The sequence below is a fragment of the Scomber scombrus genome, chromosome 20 (assembly GCF_963691925.1).
Source record: "Scomber scombrus chromosome 20, fScoSco1.1, whole genome shotgun sequence".
Taxonomy (NCBI): Eukaryota; Metazoa; Chordata; class Actinopteri; order Scombriformes; family Scombridae; genus Scomber; species Scomber scombrus.
The window spans coordinates 7,935,696-7,956,687 of record NC_084989.1 but is presented as its reverse complement, the minus strand read 5'-3'; the positions used below and the strand labels follow the sequence as shown (position 1 = coordinate 7,956,687).

Genomic DNA, 20,992 nt, shown 5'->3' with positions numbered 1-20,992 from the left:
CCTCAAATTACCCTGCAACACACACACCAGCACACATCAAGTAGCCACCTACACACGCATATAGGTGAACACATGCACAAATGTTAAAGTGTATGCTAGATGCTAATATGTCTTCTGACCCCCCCTCATTACACACACAAACACACAAGCTTAACATTCCTTCAGCAGCTCAACTATTTACAGCTCCAACAAATCCTCAGTTTATACAGCAAGTGTGCGTATGTGTATTTGTGTGTGTGTATGTGTTTGAGCATGCTTGTTGTTGCTATAGCAACAGACTCTCATTTCTATCAATGTGTCTTCACTTCATAGGGTCTCCCTGGTCCTCAAGGCCCCATTGGACCACCTGGTGAAAAAGTAAATAACTTTTTGTTGTTATTTTTCTATTCTGAATTTTAAGAACAAAAATGCTTGCATGGGTAACTCAGAGTCATTGTTTGATTAGGTGAGGATAATCAATTATCTATATTTCTAAGTCCTATAATTATATTTGGGATGACTAAATGCTCAGTGTAATGTAGCTTTTTGACTTAAGTTAACTCTTACCGTTCCCAAAAAGTCAGAACAGTACAACTACACTGAAAGTGAAGTCAGTTTTAGTTATATGGCCCCAAATCATATATCCTAAATTTGTGTAAAGGTCATCAAATGTATTACGTTTGCTTTTCTGCATCCTGCAGGTTCTCTGTTTGTGACCTCTGATATTTGATTTTGTTTGTCCTCTTCTTTTCCTTGTGCAGGGACCTCAGGGCAGGTCGGGATTGTCTGGATTACCTGGAGCTGACGGGCCACCTGTGCGTGCTCTTATCACCTCTATACGTACATACAGTATATTAGTATTACACACATAAACAGATATATGTTTCTGAAACTCTTGATTTTTTATACACTAAAAAACATATGGCAATTACACACAAAGACATAAATATAGCACAAGGATGTTCTTACAGATATATGGTATATATAATCAGTTTGGAGTAAGTAAACTGTCTTTTTTGTCATAGGTTGACCTACATTCAACCCACAATTCCTAACACAGAGATGACCTGTGTACAACCTTTTTATAAATCTTCCAAATCTATAAATGTAAATCTTGTCTATCTCACAGGAAACGGCCACACTAGAAAGGCTTTCTGATTAATCCATATAACTAAAAAAGTTATAATAATTTTAGACCATAAATATTTGGGTCTACTTTAAAAAGTTAACTGTATCCTGCAAATAAAATGTAGGTAGACTGTGACCAGACTTTTTTATGGGATTACTCTTTTTTTGCTCTATGACACAACCAAGCTGTCTTGTGAAATACTGCAGAACTACGCCTTCAGAAACATCTTAAGACGTTTATCATCAGCATAAATATAGTAATGGGCCTTTGAGTTTTGTTATTCGAGACCTGTAGTCGCTCATGTCATTCTTCCTCCCCTGTCCTCGTTATGAGAGGTGTGTAGGTTCAAGAGGTAGACAGCCCTTAGTTGCCCTCAGGCCCCAGAGCCAGCTGATTTACAGCCCTCTGCCTCAACCTCACAGCTCAAATTGGAAGTACCAGGTGTTTGCAGCTAAAGCCTTCCATGTGTGTGTGTGTGAGGGTGTGTACTGAGCCGTTCATATCGGCCTAGCTACCTGCCCCATCACTCTAATACCAGCAGTGGCAACCACAGTAGTGAAAGTCAATTATTTTTCTTGCTGTTAGTTTTTCTCCTGCCTTGTCCCAATATTTCCTCCTGTGGATATTGGTGGCAAGCCCAATTGAGGAACAAATACTGCACTCCAAAACTGCTTCAACATCACAAATTATTGCATCGATTCACTGAATAACATGAGTTTATTCACACCATTCACTCTGTTGATTGTTACGTTTAAAAGCAACATTGCAACAAGCTCTTTTAATCACTTTGTAACTTCTTAATTGATAGGGTCATCCCGGAAAGGAGGGTCCACCTGGAGAGAAAGGAGGACAGGTAGGTGCTTTTAAAAAGGAATTATACATGATAAATGTCATTATAACTTCAATCAGTAATCTATTATTTTTGTCAGTCAATAAATGTAAACATGAAAATACAGTAAATATAAAAAATAGTGTCTTAAGAAGAACTGGAAACTACCCATAAATTATAGTTAAAGTAAGTTAGTGTTACTTGCATTAATAAGCTAATGACACTATAAAAAGCCTTTACTACATGCACTGTTTTCTTCTCTCTAGGGTCCATCAGGTCCACAGGGCCCTATCGGTTATCCTGGCCCTCGTGGTGTCAAGGTATGATTTGAGTTAGATCAGGCATTTATTTAACCAGCCACCTTTATCAATCCTCACTTGTTAAGAAAGCCCCTCCCTTTCTTCAATTCTGTGTCACTGTATTGTGTTGTATTGTACTCTGTTATGCATTTTGTTTTTTTCTAATTATTCTCTGTTTCTCTTCAAATAGGGTGCTGATGGAGTCCGTGGTCTCAAGGGTGGAAAGGGAGAGAAGGTATGAAATAAAGTCTGAATGGTTTCCACATGATGTCTGTGTTTAATAACCAGGTTATTGCAACTGAACAGCCCAGAAAGGCTATGAACCATATACCATGTTATAGTCATTACAGAATAAAAGATGCTCGTTCATCAAGGTTTCATCAGTGCTAGACAGTATTGAAAAAAAACAATTAAAATACTGTACTATTACATGTATTTTTGTATCTGTATTTTGTCATGGAGGTGCTCTATTGCTATTTTGAAAGAGCTGGTGTAATGATACAGGGCAAATTCTTGCTGTTTGGATCTAAAATATAAAATAAAGTTTGGGAACAGCCTGTAAATATATTGATGTCACGGATATAACTTTGACTGTGACTTTCTACCTGCCCTCCCAACTTTCTTTTGACTCTTTTGAGCTGGAGTAGACAGCTACTGTTGCCTGAGAGCACCATGCAGAGGTCAGTCAATAGCCATTGTCAGTGGAGACAGAGACTTTCTTTGAGTGACCCTCAATCAGTTTCTAAATGTAAAGCTGTCATGTTCAAGGTTTTCTAGTTTCAAAGGAAGCATTGTATCTCAAGCACTTCTGAAGTGTTTGACCGTGTGTCACCATAGAATTTAAACTAAGCAGCCTTTTAATATCATTGAAGTTTATTTAAGATCAATACAGTTACATTGTTGTATAAAATCCATTATCTGTGGGATGTTGTTCTCACTACAGGGACAGGTATTCATATCAGTTTTTTTATTGAATAATTTATAGCGAAGAGATTCAAAAGCAAAAACCTTGAAGAGAAAGGGTTTGTTATGAATAAAGGATGTGCTTTACCCCAGGTGTGTGTGTGTGTGGTCTTCTTGATGTGAGTTTCTGGCATCAGACATGCTCCGTGCTGCATTATGCATCAGATGGGTTGAAAACATGGACAGGTGACAGACTAGACAGAGAAAGTGTCAAAGAAAATAGTGACAGCTTTGGCTGACTGTTTTGGATGTCCTTGAGCATCCATTTGATTCCTGTTGAGCTGATGCTAACAATTTGGGTTCAGTTACAAAATTCACAAAATTCTCATCGGGTTTCATTGTAAACAATTCTGATTCAGTGTATGATAGATATATTGAAACCAGTGTCTGTCCTTCTGGAAAATGTTGTATTAGACCTATATTATTTACTTTATTATATATATATATATATATAATAAAGTAAATAATATATTATATATATATATTATAAAGTATATATATATATATTATATATATATATATATATATATATATAATAAAGTCCCAAATCCCAATACCCAATATCAGTTGGTGCAGTTGCTAGGTTTAGAGCTACTGTATGTAAACACAGCAGAGGCAGTTCATTGACCAACACCTCAACAGAGGGCCTTGCATGTGCTGTTCCACTATGTGACCAGCAGATAGCAGCATCAATCCAGTGATCCATAGAAAGGCCGTGACCAACAGCTCAATACAGATGCTCCATGAATACAAAATGTCAGAAGACTTAATATGCTCTCCAGTGACATAAAAAAAAAATCAATTATCAAAGTCTCTTAGTGGGAAAATGTACAGTTTTGTTAAATAAAAATATCATGATATAATCAAACAGCTGAAGAGAAATGCAATAACTTTTTGTCTCATTTTAGGGCGAGGATGGTTTCCCAGGTTTCAAGGGAGATATGGGAATCAAAGGAGACCGGGTGAGAAGCTTGTCTGACTTACTATCATCTGTCACATCAACACTCCATTGTTCCAGGCCAGTTTTTATTGTTCACATGGAAACAATGTTGTCATCTCAATGTTCATTGTTTTTATGTGTTTGTGTTATAGGGTGAGCTTGGCATGCTTGGGCCCCGTGGAGAGGATGGTCCTGAGGGTCCTAAAGGCCGATCTGGTCCCGGTGGAGAATCAGGTCCCCTTGGTCCCGCTGGGGAAAAGGTAATAGCACTGTAATACAAAAAAGTTTTGAAAGCTGAGATTAAGAATTATAACAAGCCATGCTTTCACTTCAGCTGCTTTCTTCTTTAACCTTGCTCTTGTTGTGATGAAGTTGTGTTGTTGGGCTGAAGTATGTTGTTAATGTCTCTCAGGGTAAACTGGGCGTCCCAGGATTGCCAGGCTATCCAGGAAGACAAGGACCCAAGGTAAGTTAGTGTCACTCTCACCACAATAAACGATTTTTTAAAGTCTGCACAAAAACTGCAGCAGTTTGCTCTTTGAGGGCATCACAGTTATCAGAGTAAACTGGCATGACACAACAAATGCAAACATCAGCCTTGGACAGCTTCAAGATTTCATATAATTGGATTAAGTAATCATTTATTTCATCATATTATTAATTATGACTACTGTTGTGAGGAAAAACAACTTGTCATTCACCATTTTGGTGCAGATCAGCATGAGAGTCAGTGAAGATAAGTCCTACCTGCGTTCTTAGGGAAGAGGAAGACTTTATTGTCAATCATTTAAGAGAATGGAAAAATGTGTCCACACTTTTGACTGTAAATCATTGTTGCATAATTACAATGGTACAGTTTTCATAATCTTATATGACTCCCTTTTCATTGGGTTGCTCTAGTGTTTCTTAAAATTTAGATATGTCCCATAAAACCTCTCGTTTCCTATCAGTTACCCCCAGTAAGGTTTCAGCGATGATTGTACTGGAAGAACAGCGCCCTCTTTCTGTTTTTGATATTAAACATTGCAGCAGATATCCTTGCAGGTTCTACATGGTGGCACACAATGTCAAACACTGTGGCCAGCACTGGTTGACAGTTTCTAACTCATGGTCTGATTTAGTTTGGGAATTATTCTAATGTCTCACAGTTTATTCTGAATTGATTTATTGATGATAATAGCTACATGCTGAGCCTTACAGAAAAAAAACATTTTCCCTTTTGGTTTTCATAAAAATGTAATGGTTGAGCAAGATTTGAGGGGAACACTAACTAAGCTATTGATCGTTTAGATTCCTGTAACAGCTGAGGACATGTTCTTGCATTTATTACATGCACAGCATCATATAAAATTATTCATAGACATAATTTCACCCTGTGCCTCCTCATTTTCTACACATTAAATCATAACGACTGCTGTCCACCATCCACTGGATTCAAAGCTTACCCAAAAGTCTGATGATCCTGTAGAATAAGTTGGTGTAAGTGAAGATGGTCTGATGCTGAGAACTGCTGCCAGCTTGGATTGTGATGAAGCAAAGCCACAGGCATTTTTAAGCAATGGGACTCACAACCAGTGTTTTTTTTATGCTGCTGACATGACTCTAATGTCAGAGGTTGCCTGACCTGTAAAATGCCCCAAAGTTTATATTTTAGTGATGAACAACAGCAGAATATTTGATTTTGAATTAACAGGCTTTAGTGGTTTTTGTGTGGTTGAAATGGCCTAAGGGCATCACTCACAATCTCAAAACATGAACACAGTTGCGGAACACATCAAAGTTTAGCAGAGCAACATTTTGTTATACAGAAATCTTACATTTGAATTTAATGTTTCCAATGCAACATGTGATGAGGTGCTACAAAATGGGTAAGCTGCTTTTTAATCTCTGTTCACAGAGTTTAACTAAAGAAAAGTTGTCACCTTGTCTTGTGGATACAGATGTTTTGTGCTAAGTCTTTTTTTCATGTGTATTTGTGCATGCGTTCCTCACATGATTACTGAATTCCAGATCATTTGCCTCAGAATCTCCATTTTACTAGCTTGATGAACATTGCAGAGTTAGCAGGGTTGGGAAAGTGAGGGAATTTGATATATTCTTTTGAGAAACCAGGAAGTATTAGGGGATTTTTTATAAGCCTCTCACTACACAGGAATACCGTAGAACATGTTTTACATCTTCAACATGTTCATTGTATTCAAAAGTGCTTTTCAGGAGTACCCTGGTAGCTGAGCTGAGTGGTTACAGCATGTGCCATATAAGCATAACGTTGCTGGTTTGATTCCTGCTAGAGACCCTTGTTGCACATCATGCCCCTCACTCTTCCCTAGTTTTCTGTCAGCTTATCTACTATCAGCTGTCCAAAAAATGTGGTGTTCAGCCCAACTGAATTAAAGCAACTTTTAGAAAAAACAACATTAATGAATCACGAAGGAACAAAGTGTTAAGGTCATAGAAGTGATATGTTTTATATTTCAAAACTCATGCTAAATTCATTGAATTTTACATAAGGGCCATGGTGTTAGCTGCGTGAAACTAAATGAAGGTGACATCCAACAATACTGCAGATAAAAACAGGATGAGTGCTCATTATCATGCATGCACTGACCCACCCAGCCTCTCTCTGTTTCTCTCATTCCCCTCCATGATAACTCCCTCTGCTATTGACAGGGCTCGAGTGGTTTCCCTGGGTTCCCTGGAGCAAACGGCGAGAAAGGAGCCAGGGTAAGAAAACACACACACACACACTCACACACACTCATAGAGTACACACACTTTGCTTCTGTTTGTGTATGAAAATCACCACACCTTCATATCTCAGCACAAAAAGAAAATTGATTCCTATTATAAAGGCATCTGTATGGTGACTCGGCACAAAAAATAACAGCAGCAAAATCAATGTCGGGGAGAGAACAAAAGATGTGGAAGCAATTGCGCTTTCATTGAGCGCCTCGTCGCATTTCTATGCTCGATAATAAGTTCCACTCACAATTTTTGAGAAGTGCTGAGAAACTGCTCAGTGTACAACTTAAACTTTTAAGGAGACCCGTTTAGGTAACAGTCAACCATCAAACATTTCCCTGGTTTAATTGTTTCATCTTAATAAAACTGCTGATTCAGTGAAGTAATGATTGAAGAGGTATCCATTTCAAATAATCTTAAATCTATAAAGTGGTGGAAACAAAATTAGCCAATTCTTTTGTTGAGTACATCAGAGTCATTTAATGGTCACTTTGAAGTGCATTATCTCAGCTATGCCAAGGCCACCTGCCAAAATTAAACACTCAGTGCTTTTTTTTCATAAAATCACATTTTGGCCAGTGTTGAATTAAAGCCAGAAAGCTATTTTGCAGCTATCGTAGAAATATTTTTCGCTGCAGTTGTTGGCAGGCTATTTCTGCTACTTTGGTCAGCCAACAAATGGAAATAATATTACTTAGCATATACTTTGTTGCCATTAAAATGTGTGTATTGTCCCTATAAACACACAACTCCAGTGCTTTTAGTTGTCAATAAGAAATTAATTTTTCCCCCAAAAAGTTCAAACCTGACTTTTCTTGTGTTTGTTTTGTGTTTGTTTTTGTTTTTTTGAAAGATCAGGAAAATGCAATTTAACTCAGTCACTGTTTGATTCATAATTCATCTTAGTCTAATGTCACTAATTCAGATGAAGGAACAAACTGGTGTGTGGCTGTTTGTCATTGTATAAGTGATGGTAGTCATTTCTGCAGGATACATGTTAGAGTGCTGTCAGAAGTGGATTCATGTTGAATAATGACAGACTAGCAGTATGTGTGAGTGCCTGAAGTGTTTTGCCTTTGGTTGTCTAACAGGGTGTTGCAGGCAAACCTGGCCCGAGAGGGCAAAGAGGTCCAACGGTATGTATGGTTCAATCCATTTATTACTATGATTAATTAATGAATTAAACATTGTTAAATTCTATCATATAATCCATCTACCTAAATGCTATGCATTCCAACACTTTTTTAGGATTTGACACTATTAAGTAAGACTATGTATAGATAGTACTAGGTATTCTGTCTGTTTCCTGAATTCTTTTTTTTCTCTCCGTAGGGTCCCCGTGGAGGTCGAGGAGCCAGAGGTCCAACAGGAAAACCAGGTCCCAAGGTACACTAACTGTACTGATTATAATTGTAGGCTATTTACAGGGTATTGATACTCTATCAAGAAGTATAACACTGTATTTAAGATGAAGAGTAACTTGAAATTCACCCAGAAATTGTTTTATTTTTATTTTGGCACCAACAGTGGCCATGAATAATTACCCCAACCAATAAAATCATGACACATTTCTGAATAATGCAGCCTTTCACCTATCTCATACATACTAATGTTGCACTTTTAGGTACATATAAAAAATAGAGTGCACAAAGCCAAGAGAAAAGTATATCAAAAAGACTGATAATGGTTTGTTGTTGTGTGTTTCAGGGCACAGCAGGCAATGACGGTCCTCCGGGCGGGCCTGGTGAGAGAGTAAGTCCATCACACACAGAGTATGAAGTGGCTTTAATACACATGTGTTATATGAAACAAGGGTTATATCATATAAATAGTTTTTCAGTATCGTCTTTGCATTAGAAACAGTGATGTGTCATATACTTCCCCCTTTCCCTATAATACGTTTTTTGGTTAGGGAAAATTAGTAGACGTGCTGTAAATATACTGCCATGCAACAGGTGCTGTGGTCGTGAGATTTAGCTTTAATGCTATGTACCTTTTCTAACCTTCATCTAACAAACCATCAATGTGGCTGTTTTTTAATCCCTTCCCTTTGCCATCTGTTCTCAGAGTTATAATAAAGTATCCTTCTCCTTTTCTGTTTTAAACTGATCCTCCAACAGAGTAAAAGAAAATTGTCCAAATCTAGATTTAGAGCAATTTCTATCAAGTAATGAGTTAGCCCTAGGTGGATAACTCAGTGGCAAAACGATTTCTGTAGTTGCTTCGCAATCAAAGCCTTCCAGCAGTGCCACGTTATTTAATACCTCTCATTAGATTTTGTTTCTTTTTCCAGTGGTGTTTTAGTGCAATATGGTTTCACTGTGTCGCATAGAAAATGTAAAATGTTGATTGTAGAGATGTCCAAAAAGGTGTTAAACAAAAGTCTGCCTGTAGGTGACTGTCCTAAAATCAACCAATAGGATTTTCAGTTTTGGATTTGAGTTTCAGGGCTTAAGTTTGACTGAACAGCCAAGTCAGTCTATGTTCTTTAGTGTATGTTGAGAATGCATGTAGTTTAAATGCCTGCCCTCAATCATCCAGGACTTCCCATAGAGTGCAGCTTTTTAGAATAATCCATAGCATATTGAAGCAGATGTTGATGGGCAGCTCTTGACTTTGAACTACTAGATACCGTGTGGGAGTGCAGTTTAAATAGATAAGATTGATGCCACAAACTGTGTCTGTATTGTTCAATATCCTCTGCAGCTCCATGTTTCTTTGAAAGCAAAATATATTTTAAAAATGAGATTTCAGTTCCCGAACAGGGCAAGTGAGGTGAAGTAAATTAAAAATCTGATGGATGGCCATGATCCAAAAGATAAACTTAAATTATTGAGTCATCTTTAAATTAGTTTGCAAAAGATAAAATCAATTTGCATATAATATTTTATATGTGAAATAAATATAATCTCTCTAAATCCCAAACTCTTACTTTTCCTCAACAGTATACCTTTTTAAAATTTCACTCCATCAACATATTTCAGTTTAAGAAACTTTCACACACAACTTTTGAATGTGAACGTTTCTGTCAGTTCAGCATGCACTGACCTTTTTCCTCACATTTTACATATTTTAGACTCTCTCTGTTTGTTTTTGCTTATTTTATTCATTATTTGCTGATGTGGATCCTACTTTCCTCTCTTCGTCTGTCTTATTTTTCACCTGTGTTCTATATTTCAGCAGCTCTCAACCTATTATTAAATATACCAGTTGAATATACTATATGTACTTCTAGGTTTTGGAGGTACACACAGTTTCTAATAAAATATTTGTTTAACATCCAATTAGCTCTTTCAAAACTCTTGTATCACAGGGGATTTTGATGTCTGATCAACATACTAGAGTATGTGTGTTAATGGAAGCACTCTGCCGATATGCATTCTGGCCATATAATGTTAGATTCTAGTGGATTACAAACATGTCTACTTTATATGAATTTATCACTATCCTTTCCCCTGTGAAATCACAATGGGATGTGACAGAAATTGACCTTATCTTATTTTAAGTAGTTTATTCAGTTACTCAGACTTATCTTTTTAAATGTATGACACTAGAAATATTCCCCTTAAAATATCACCACTGAAGCATTAGATAACATTGTAACATTAAGCCTAATTGGACCTCTGAAGTATGACCAAGCTTTTTTATGCATTTTGTCATTCCAGTTCAGTCACTAGAAAGATGTGATGTTACTTGCAGCTAATCAGAGTACAGGATCTGTGACGTGGTGAACATGATAGCAATAATAAATGGCCGTTTTTGTACTGAATAGCTTAAGTTACTTTCTCTAGAGTTTAAACTTCCTGAAGTTTTGTCTTTGTTTTCTTTTTGCATAAAGCCACCATAACTTTATTCTTCATGCATCTGTCATCAGTCTGACTGTCTGTTTGTTTACTGCAGGGACCTCAAGGACCTCAGGGACCAGTGGGTTTCCCTGGACCAAAGGGCCCACCTGTAAGTATTTCTCCTTCCTGGACACGATATGCAGTTGACATTTTAATGTAAAACCATCTACAGTAAGGTAGTATGGCTTCCAGCTAGTTCCTGAGGCTCAGAATGTATACTCTCTCTACTACTACTCTCTTCCTACTGTCACAATATCAAATTAGCCTAGTTTGCAGACATTCTACATCACAATTGATTAAATTTAAGTAGTTCATGGGTTGTAGTAATACATAGCAATATTCCTAATTCTGTGCAGGGATCATTAGTTTAACTGTTATTGAAGCAGAACCCATTTTCTCACTACCAGTCTAAGCAGGAGACAAGTGGTAATTTCCACCTATAGCACTCAGCCAGTGATGTTCTTTTCAACAAAAAAAAAAAAAAGAAATAGTCCCCTTATTTTTTATTAGTGTTCCAGTAGTCTAACTATGACTTTGCCAGTCTGAAAACCATGTTTGTGTGCTTACATTGCATGTGCACAAACTTTTATTCCAACAAAAAGGCCAATTTGATCGTGTCATTATTCCTTTCAGATATGAAAGCCATGATGATGAATGTGCTGGGCTACAAAGTGATTGTGTATTTTGATGTTTTTGTAACAGGGACCATCTGGAAAGGATGGGCTGCCTGGACACCCTGGCCAGCGTGGAGAGACAGTGAGTACTAAAGTTGCAATATCCTGTTTGAGCTGTCAGTCACCTGTATGGCTCCGCTCAGTCTCAGCCACTCACTTCCTGATGGGTTTGGAAACATTAGAGCTTAGATTCAGTCAGAAACTCACTAAGATATCATTTTTCACACAGTGTACATATGTGACATATTTCCATAGCAACTGCAAATGCAGGAGTGTGACATCAGTTTTTCAGAAATATTAAATTGTATTAGATAAATAAAATGTTAAATTCCAAGTAGCTTTAAATAATCTTTTGTATAAAAACCAAAACAACTAAACCTGAATAGCAGGACAATGTGTTTTAATCTTTTTCAGTGCTCTGTCTTTTATTACCACAAGAATTGTTTTGGTTAGTCTATGTATTCACTGCCACGTAGGTACACATTGCCAGCTAGATCTTTTTAGCTCTCATTCTTCAAATTGCCTCTTGATTGCAGGACAGATCTGATCCTCCCAATCAGTAAGCTCAATTGAATCCCCCCACTCCTCCTCCTTCACTTCTTATCAGTATAGCTCTTGTATACAGGGGGATTACAATCAGTGATACAACATCTCAGTGGGAAACCAAAGGAGTAGACATGTCTTGTAAAGCAAAACTCTAAAGGCAAAGCCCTGGTGGACATTGTCTGAGTCTATCTACTTGTCTCGTCTCCACCGACACACACATACACACACTGTGCTCTGTTTGAGTATTCCCAATGGCTCTGACCCCAATCTCATAGAGATGGACACCAGGGAGTTGGGGAACTATCCTTTTCTGATGGAGCTTTTCTGTCTTGTTGTTATTTTGGCAAGTTTACAAATATCTACTGATATGTTCCAGTTGCAACAAAGTGTCCTTGTGTAGGACAGCCTGCTCTAAAATAATTGAGCAATAATTATTGCGGTATAACTACTAAACCAGCAGACATAAAGGTTGTTGCAACAGCATGGAACAGTGGTTCATGTAGTTTTTTCAAGATAGTATGAGTAAAATGAGAGATGGCTGCACTAAATCTGTACCGAAGATGCACTGATGCATAGATGCAGTATCCCATGGGACATACGATTTATATGACAATAAAATAAAACAAAGCAAAGTTTGACTTGATCACATCTATTTGCAATCCTCTGCTCTCAGCTTCGATTCCTCCATACTTGGTATGCATCAGTGCACCTTGGTTTGACGAGGCTCAGAGGGCAATAAATTCCACTAAAAGCTTGACAGATCATCGCCTCTATCATTAAAGCTTCCCTTTCCGCCTGCCTCTTTCCTATAGATAACATAATACACCACACACGAGTGCTTCCCTGCCTTTGCTGTTATTCAAGCGACAACGATAGAGTCTTCATTAAGGTGCTTATAGCTATAGATTCATGCGCTGATGAACATGCTCCACAAGCATTCAATATGAGAATTGATCACAGCAATAAACATGGTCATAGCCGCCCTGTCCCGGCAACACAAGTTGCATCTGAGGAAGTGCAAATAAAGATTTGCGTCTGTGTCTCTAAGTCAGGGCCATGCTGTAACAACATGGCCTGAGGGTTTCCGTTGAATAATACATCACCATAAATCACAACACATCGTGATCAATAGGCCTGGAGTTATAAGTCAGCCAGGATGAGCTTTCTAAGAGCTTGGATTTGAAAACTTTGTTTGGTTGTGGGATAATAAGATGCATATGAAATCAGTTATAAATGTTATACCCCTGTGGAAATTGGCTGTGAAAAAGTGGATGGAGTTTGATGGCTGAGGGATTCAAGGATCAAATGATAGATCGCTGAGAGTGACAATGATCAAGGTCCAAGAAGATTAGGAGCATTTGGATGCTTGTTTCTTATTTGTTAATGAAGTGTGCTTTTCATGATTGCAAGCTGAAATGATGAGACACAGTCAGACCAAGAACTTGAAGGTTTACCATTAAGACTAGGTGAAGTATGGCAGAGGCAGGGTTTGAACCTTCATCCTTTTTGTAGGGGGCGCTATTGAACCATTTTGCCACACCCAAACCTAAGACCCATAAAACACACACATTTTCACCACTTGTGACGCATGTGCAGAGTTTGTTGAGTTTTCAAGTACCTTTAGCAACCTAATAATGCAATTCACTTCACTTGAACAAAGAATAATAACAATTCCTTTCTTGACAATAGGCCTTAATAATGAGAACACAAACCGTAGGATTCCAGCAGTGAAGCTTCGCTGCTTGGACCCCTAATCAGTGAAATACTTGAAGTCAGTGTGCACCCAGCACTCTGTCCTTGGAGGGTGATATGTTTGCTTTATGCTAATCACTCTCAGCAATAATAGACTTACATTGTGTTCACTCATGTTATTCTGTTTTAAAACACCTCATGTTTACATGTCTGGAAATACACCCTGCATTTAGCAGCTCAGATAAAACTAGCACATATTTTTTCATTAGAGTATAAAATATATGATAACTGCTGTTTTACTTCACTAAAAAGCACATAGGGTTAATATTTGAGGAATACAGAGTGCTTAGAGGAAGACTCGAGCCAATGCAGATTGGATTGTTCCTCGCTCAGAAGACAGAAGTTTATTTGATTTGTGCTGCAGTGTTGGAGTCGATGCTTGAGATGTTCAGCCTTTATCTTTTTGGCTTGGTCTGCTCTGCTGTTTAAGCAGTTTAAGCATACTGCAATGCAAATCAAGCAATACAGTGTGTGCAACATGTTTACTTCAACTTATTAGTATATAGTCCCCCAGAGCATATTTTGTGTGCTAACTTTCAAAGGATGATTTCTCTTTTTTATGTTATATTCAAATTGCTCTCAAGTCCAGGAAACAAAATGTAGTCATTTGTTTTTTGTGCAGGAAACGGTCAGATTGATCATTGTTATTAAATAGTGTCATTGGGAAAGGTTGACATTTAACATCTAAATTACAAAGATTTGCAAATATGAAGCTGCAAGCAATTGCTGACTACTAGGGAGTAGGAAGACACACTGACCAAATGATCATGCTAATACAATAGCTAGCAGATGCCTAATTATATATTCAGCAGACTAAAAGCAACAACTGAATTACTGAAGTAAAACCAATGCCCACTGGCCTTTTTGCTCTGGTTTTATTCACTAACTCCTGATAAAAATTAAGTGGGTATAACAAGCCACTTGTTTGCTGGAAACAGCTGCTTACTGTTTTATATGGATTGTTTGTGAAACATATATTCTCTAAAGAGTATCTCAAATCTGCTTAGAGCTGTAGAGTTGGGGTCAAATTCTTACTGGGTTTGGCACTATGAGCAAAACTGAATTAGGTGTCCCAAAGGCTCTCATTCATTTAGCCTTAGTGATGGTTAATCTAGTTTGCATTGCTTATTGTTAACATCTGAATATCCATGTATCTCTGCTCCCAAGTACGCACTACTTATACAGAGAGTTATTTCTGGTTTGTGTCATCATCATTCTCATTGACAGGTCAAGTGTACTTCATCTTCTTTGCATCCCTTTGAGATCCTGCGATATTTTATCTTTGTACTAAGTGGGGAGGTGATGTGAAGAACCAAGGAGATAATTACTGCATACATTCATTTAGCATTTCAGGGCATGGTAACAGTATTAAAAAAATAATAATTAAAGGGATCGTTGTAATGGTTCCCCAAATATATTTTTTGAGGAAGATGCATCCTTAGCCACATTTTCTCTGACACTAAAATGAGAATAGTTGGTCCACCTTAAAGGTCAATCCACTTTAAGTTAACCTTAAAGACGTATGAACCAGTTGGAGAAATAACAAACGAGGTCTTTCTTGGTCTTGAGAAATTGCAGCATTTATTAAGTAACACACTGTAGAATGTACTGTACATTTACTGCCAGAATGACAACTTAATGGTAACCTCTTTCTTTGCTATGCTCACATTGACGTAATTTTTCAGCCGCTTGCTCTCTGCACTCGATCAACCACACACTATACACTATACACACACACATTACGCACTGCCCTATTTCTTAATGCAGCTACGCTACTCTTATAAGAGTGCCTTTCACATAGGTGACCTTTGAAGAATGAGGAGAGGGAGGATTCTGAAATTTCATGCACTAATCAATGACTGACCGAAAATCTAGTGTGTTATTATGCTCACATAGAGTGCAGGTGAAAATGATATGTTGCCCGTTGATATTAATGATTGTGTGAATTTGTGTGAATGCTCATGATTTAACAGCATTGCAAATTAATATAGGGGAAAAACTGTGCACACATGTGTACATCGTAAGCAGCATCTTACCAGAAGCAAAACATTCTATAATTGACATTTACATGTTACACACATACGTTTATACAGTAGTAATGGATACAGCATGCAAATGATCCACAAGGATAAAATATTTCAGTATTTTTTTGTCTGTGATCAGATCAATCTTAAAGAATGGGCATCTATTTACTTTATGAAAAGATCAATTTTTACAGCATATCAAGAGATGATACATTTACCATCCAGTATTTTAATTTTGTAGAATGTAATTATAACTGTATCATAGATTTTGAATATCATTTCTATACCCCTGATCATACATCAAGGACATACACAAGCCAATACCTAAATCCCTGCCTGTCAGCTGAGTTTTAATAGATAAGCTTTGTGTTTCCAGTGTTAGTATAACTGTGTGAATAAAGCTCTGTAATCTTTCTTCAGGGTTTCCAAGGAAAAACTGGTCCACCAGGTCCAGGAGGTGTTGTTGGGCCCCAGGTAAAAGAACTATATTATTAAGAATAAATATATTTATTATTAAAGAGTACATTTTTCGATTGTGCCATCTTGAGGGCAGTGGGGTAACAAAAAGACACACATTACTAAGGTTCTGTTGGATGTTTTGTGCTCTAAAACAATTGATCTGTTATGGATCGTTTTATAAAAGCTCTAATTTTTGCAGCAGGAAATTCATTTGTATGAATATTGGACTTTCTGTGACTAAAAGAAGCAAAATTACAACATCTACTCATACGCTCTGAAGTATTGGTGTAAATTAAAGAATAGAAGAGCCCTTTCAATTATTGTATCTCATTATTTATAAAACAAGGGGGACAATGTCAAGTGGCCATATTGTATCATCTTTATGTTACACTACAAATTATATTTAACCTTGTGATGATATCTTAGGGACCCACTGGAGAAACCGGTCCTGTTGGTGAGCGAGGTCACCCTGGACCCCCTGGTCCTCCCGGAGAGCAGGGTCTTCCAGGTGCTGCTGGCAAGGAGGGAGCAAAGGTAAGTTGGATGAATGAGCAAGAACAAACTTAAACTACTGAGCAATTAAATGAGTTTCTTGCAGGCTTGTTCACAGTTAATGTCCAGTATACTGCATTAAAAGGGGATGGAGAAAGTAGTTAGTTGGGCCGGAATTATTCCTAAGAAGTATTCTGGTGAAATAAATAATCATTTATTTTCTATAGTAGTGCAGTGTGCCAAAAACAGCCCAATAGCTCGCTTTCTCTCCTACAGTTATACATAGTAATTTGTTTAAGAGAGTGGGCTAGGTTTTTCTCATGGATTTCTCATATTGGATTTGCGTTAGTTACACTGAAGAGAGGAAGCCAGGAAAGCTGATAGAGAGATCAACAGTATAGAGGTGGGCTGCAAATTGAACTTATGCAGTTGCAATTATCGTACATGATTTGCTTTTGCAGATTGAGCCAGCTGAATTCACAGGCAGTTATATTTCTGGAGGGCATGCAAGGCTCAATAGACTGCAGGATTGCTTAAATAAAACTGAGAACGTAAAAATAAATCTATAGCAATAAATTCACCCAGAAACACACCCGAGCAAATGCTAAATCTTTTCTCTCTGTGCAATACAAGACTCCAGCAGTGACCACTGAAGATACAGTAGATGAGATTTGAGGAGCGTCTGGCTAAATTCCCTCCCCAACCCTCCCTGCCCAGCAATTGAGTGCCCATTAGGAACAGACAGCAGCCATTTTGTAGAAGTATGGGCTGCTCCAAACCAACCCCCTGACTCCCAGGACCACTCAGCATCCCTTGCTCCCCATCCCCTCCCTCAAACCCCCATGTCTTCTGCTTTCATTTTCTCCCTGTCTTCTCCGAGCAGACAATTTTATCAACTCCAAACCCTTCGCCACTCACAGCTTCACTCTCCGCTCCGCTCCGCCTAGCCTGTGCATCAGTATGCCAGGGACACTTTTTGGAGGTCTTGGCAGCAGAGCCCAAATCCTCTTATACCTCTCAAGCCCACTCTTCTGTACCTCCCTGTTTGCAGATAAAGTCAGCATGCCAATACAAAAGGAAAAGAGAACGAAGCCAGAAGTAACCCTTTTCTGAAGTAAAATGTCTATGTTTTAGAGATGTGATGTACAAAATGAACAGGAAAGTGAATGAGGTTACCCTGCAATTATTGGCACTATTCCTTTGTTATAGATGAGATACAAAGGAACTTTTAGAGTTTGTCAGTGTCTGTGTTTATGGTTGGGGAAGGGGGAAGAGCATGCAAATGTGTGTAGCAGAAAAAGTGAATCAAGATCTCTGTCTGTAGGTTTTTGGTGTTCATGACATTTTGAACTTTTCACCCTTTGCCTTTTATTTCGGTCTAATAATGTCATGAACATAAATTCTGTCTCCTAATGTCTGAGTTTAGGAGACCTGAAACCTTTGTTGGAAAGCAACACTGCGTTGGTTTTGATTAGAGCTGAGGCTTATGTATTGACAGTGTGGTGACAGTGCTAATGAATCGACAGAAAACATACATGCTTCAAACCAATTGCAGCTAATGGCCCATTAAGATGGATGTCAGCAACAAACAAGCACATTTCTGTTCCTGGTGGAATGAACAAAGCCATTAGTATTTACCATATTAGCTTGTCGTATGCTTTACACTCTCTACTCATCTCTGTCTTAGAAATTTAGAGCATGTCCTTACTCAGCTGCAAGCGGTGTAGTTAATACTTTGTCTTAATATACATACCTGCATATAAACATTTCACCAGAGGGCTCAGAGGAGGAAGAAGTTTAGCATCTTTAAGTGGGATGGACATTTTCAAGTTGTGATTTATAATGTTCTGTCTGAGTGGAGTGCAGCTCTGAAATGCAAGATTTAGCTGTCATGTGCTTTGCATCTCCAAACTGACACCGACACTATGCCAACACCAATTTAACACTTCACAAGAAGCAGAGTTATAGTAAAGGTGGAGTGTGTGGATAACTCCACTTTGAATTTAAAAAAAAAAAAAGTTATCTAAGCTCTCTTCCAAGCTCTTAATTTGCTCTTGCCGAGGCTTAATCTGCCACACTGGTGCTGCAGCAATGACTGAACACTGATAGCCTTTTCAGACTGACATTCATTGTCTGACAAGGCTCAAATGGTATTTTTCTTGGGTGAGATTCATTTCAGGTAGGCCACAGAGTAGATGATGGACAGCTCTCCCCTTTTCCCAGACATCCTTCCTACACCTGATTGCACTGCCTGCTGGGCTGGGATTGATCTTTGCCTCTGATTTTTTTAAACCGGAAAAATGGAACAGCTGTTCCAGAAACACTGTCAAATTTAATTACATTACATTATCTACATCATGGCCAACATCTGATTATTAATAAATCTGATGTGTGCAACAGTCCATGCAGCACACATATCTCATCAGATTGGATTGTTTCTTAGAAGATATTTTCCAGATTTTACTCATATTGTGAAATCTGTGCTCATGATAAATTATTTGGCTTTGTTTGATATTTTTATCCTCCGACAGAAAAGAAATGTTGTTTGTTGCACAGAATTATTTTTTTGATGCACTGTAATCTACAATCATTGTGTTGCATTGATGCACCATATCCAAACTAACTCTAACACTAATATATGTGATTGTGTGTTTAGGGAGACCCTGGACCACAAGGGTCCACCGGTAAAGACGGTCCCCCTGGCCTTCGAGGCTTCCCTGGAGAGAGAGGTCTACCTGGCGCTACGGTAAGAGCTCCACACCACCTGCACCTATTCATCATAGCTTCGCTTTATATGTGTTTGCTAGTAGAAAGTGACAGAACATTGCTACATAACAAATGAACCAGCGTCTATCTAGAGCTATTCACTTCATTAGAGACACCAGCCCTGGAATTCACTCCTAGCAATCAATCCGGTACAGAGGAAATCCAAAGCGACATCTTACAAATGAACAGGCGTGCCTCTGAATCGCTCCACCGCCACTGACACCTCTGTTTTAACCGCTGCAATGCATCATGGTCCTTTATTACAGAAGTAGGGAATTGTTGGTTAGGGATCCACTTGTAAAACCTTTCCCTGGTTTAACTCAAGGACTTGAATTGTTTTTCATATTTCAGTGCCAGCTTGTTTTGGGGGGGCAGGAAAGTTATTTGTCTCTGTATGCATTATTTACTCAATAAATTATTAAGTGAGAAATGTTAGCAATTAGATGTGGTGCCTGTGAATGGATATACTGTAGGGAGAGGAAGTGTTGTGCCGCCTGCATCTCCAAGGTCAGTCAGACTCTGCAGGCCAACAGCACAGCTGATTGTTTTCTGCCATTGTAATTTACCCCAGCACACAGCCAGAGCCAGCAGAGACTCATTACCCATCCTGCCATGTGCTCCTTTGTGACCCACTAGGGAGCTGCAGACACACACACACCCACACACACACCTGCATGCACAGAATGAGACAGAGAAAATTGTACACATGTTTGTCATCCTTGTTTGTGCACAAAAGTCCCATCACCTGCTGAAATGCAGGGCGGCACACAGAACACATAGGCTGATTTAAAGTTAAACCATGTTTAAAAGCGATGTCAAGGTAATACTCACACCTTTCTTTCTTCTTTCTTCCTCAGGGTCCAGCAGGTCTGAAGGGAGGAGAGGGACCCCAAGGTCCACCTGGTCCTGTTGTAAGTAAACTGTTAACTACTATATTAAAATTTACTTTTTTTAAAAAGAAAGCCTGAGCTAATATTAATCTAAATCTTCATATTTATTTCATGACATTTTTTATTTGATTTTTGTCATTGATTAGAGAGGAAGCTTGTTCATTATATTTCTTTTCACTGAGGCCTGCATATGCCAAGTACCAGAGGGTTTACATCGTTTGGACATGAAATGCTTTAAAAATGGCTTCAATCTACCTTGGCTAACTACTAGACCATCTGTATACTTACTCTTGATATTGCCACGAGGGAGGGCTCTGTGTTTATAAGGCAACACTCTCGAAGTTATGGAAGAAAGTTACATTTATTTATTTGTTTTAACTTTTATTGCCTCAGGTAAGATTTTGATTAGCAACATGCTCTTTTTTCAGTTGAGTAGTGCTGTACGTTCATGAATCTATACACACTTATGTATTCTGCTGATGTCCTGTGTATTAATCCATTGAAGCAGCTAGGTAAAGTGCCTTGCTCAAGGACACCGCAACCATAGCTACAGAGGAAGTAGCACTTATGCATACATGGATGTAATTGCACAGAACTAAGTAGAGTGAACTAAATACATATGTAATAGGTATAAAATCATTAAGCCATCACGGTCACGTCATC

At 38.2% G+C, this 20,992-nt stretch overlaps 1 protein-coding gene across 1 annotated transcript in view; it reads left to right on the top strand.

The window, feature by feature from the left end:
- The window catches only part of col11a1a (collagen, type XI, alpha 1a), an 83,500-nt gene that overhangs the window by 35,537 nt on the left and 26,971 nt on the right, over positions 1-20,992 (top strand). Inside the window, exons 24-41 of the mRNA XM_062441706.1 lie at positions 313-357; positions 741-794; positions 1,917-1,961; positions 2,204-2,257; positions 2,427-2,471; positions 4,108-4,161; positions 4,292-4,399; positions 4,552-4,605; positions 6,810-6,863; positions 7,973-8,017; positions 8,214-8,267; positions 8,589-8,633; positions 10,782-10,835; positions 11,429-11,482; positions 16,143-16,196; positions 16,608-16,715; positions 19,330-19,419; positions 20,297-20,350. Of these exons, the coding sequence (XP_062297690.1) occupies positions 313-357; positions 741-794; positions 1,917-1,961; positions 2,204-2,257; positions 2,427-2,471; positions 4,108-4,161; positions 4,292-4,399; positions 4,552-4,605; positions 6,810-6,863; positions 7,973-8,017; positions 8,214-8,267; positions 8,589-8,633; positions 10,782-10,835; positions 11,429-11,482; positions 16,143-16,196; positions 16,608-16,715; positions 19,330-19,419; positions 20,297-20,350 (1,071 nt within the window). The remainder of the gene's footprint in view (positions 1-312; positions 358-740; positions 795-1,916; positions 1,962-2,203; positions 2,258-2,426; positions 2,472-4,107; positions 4,162-4,291; positions 4,400-4,551; positions 4,606-6,809; positions 6,864-7,972; positions 8,018-8,213; positions 8,268-8,588; positions 8,634-10,781; positions 10,836-11,428; positions 11,483-16,142; positions 16,197-16,607; positions 16,716-19,329; positions 19,420-20,296; positions 20,351-20,992) is intronic.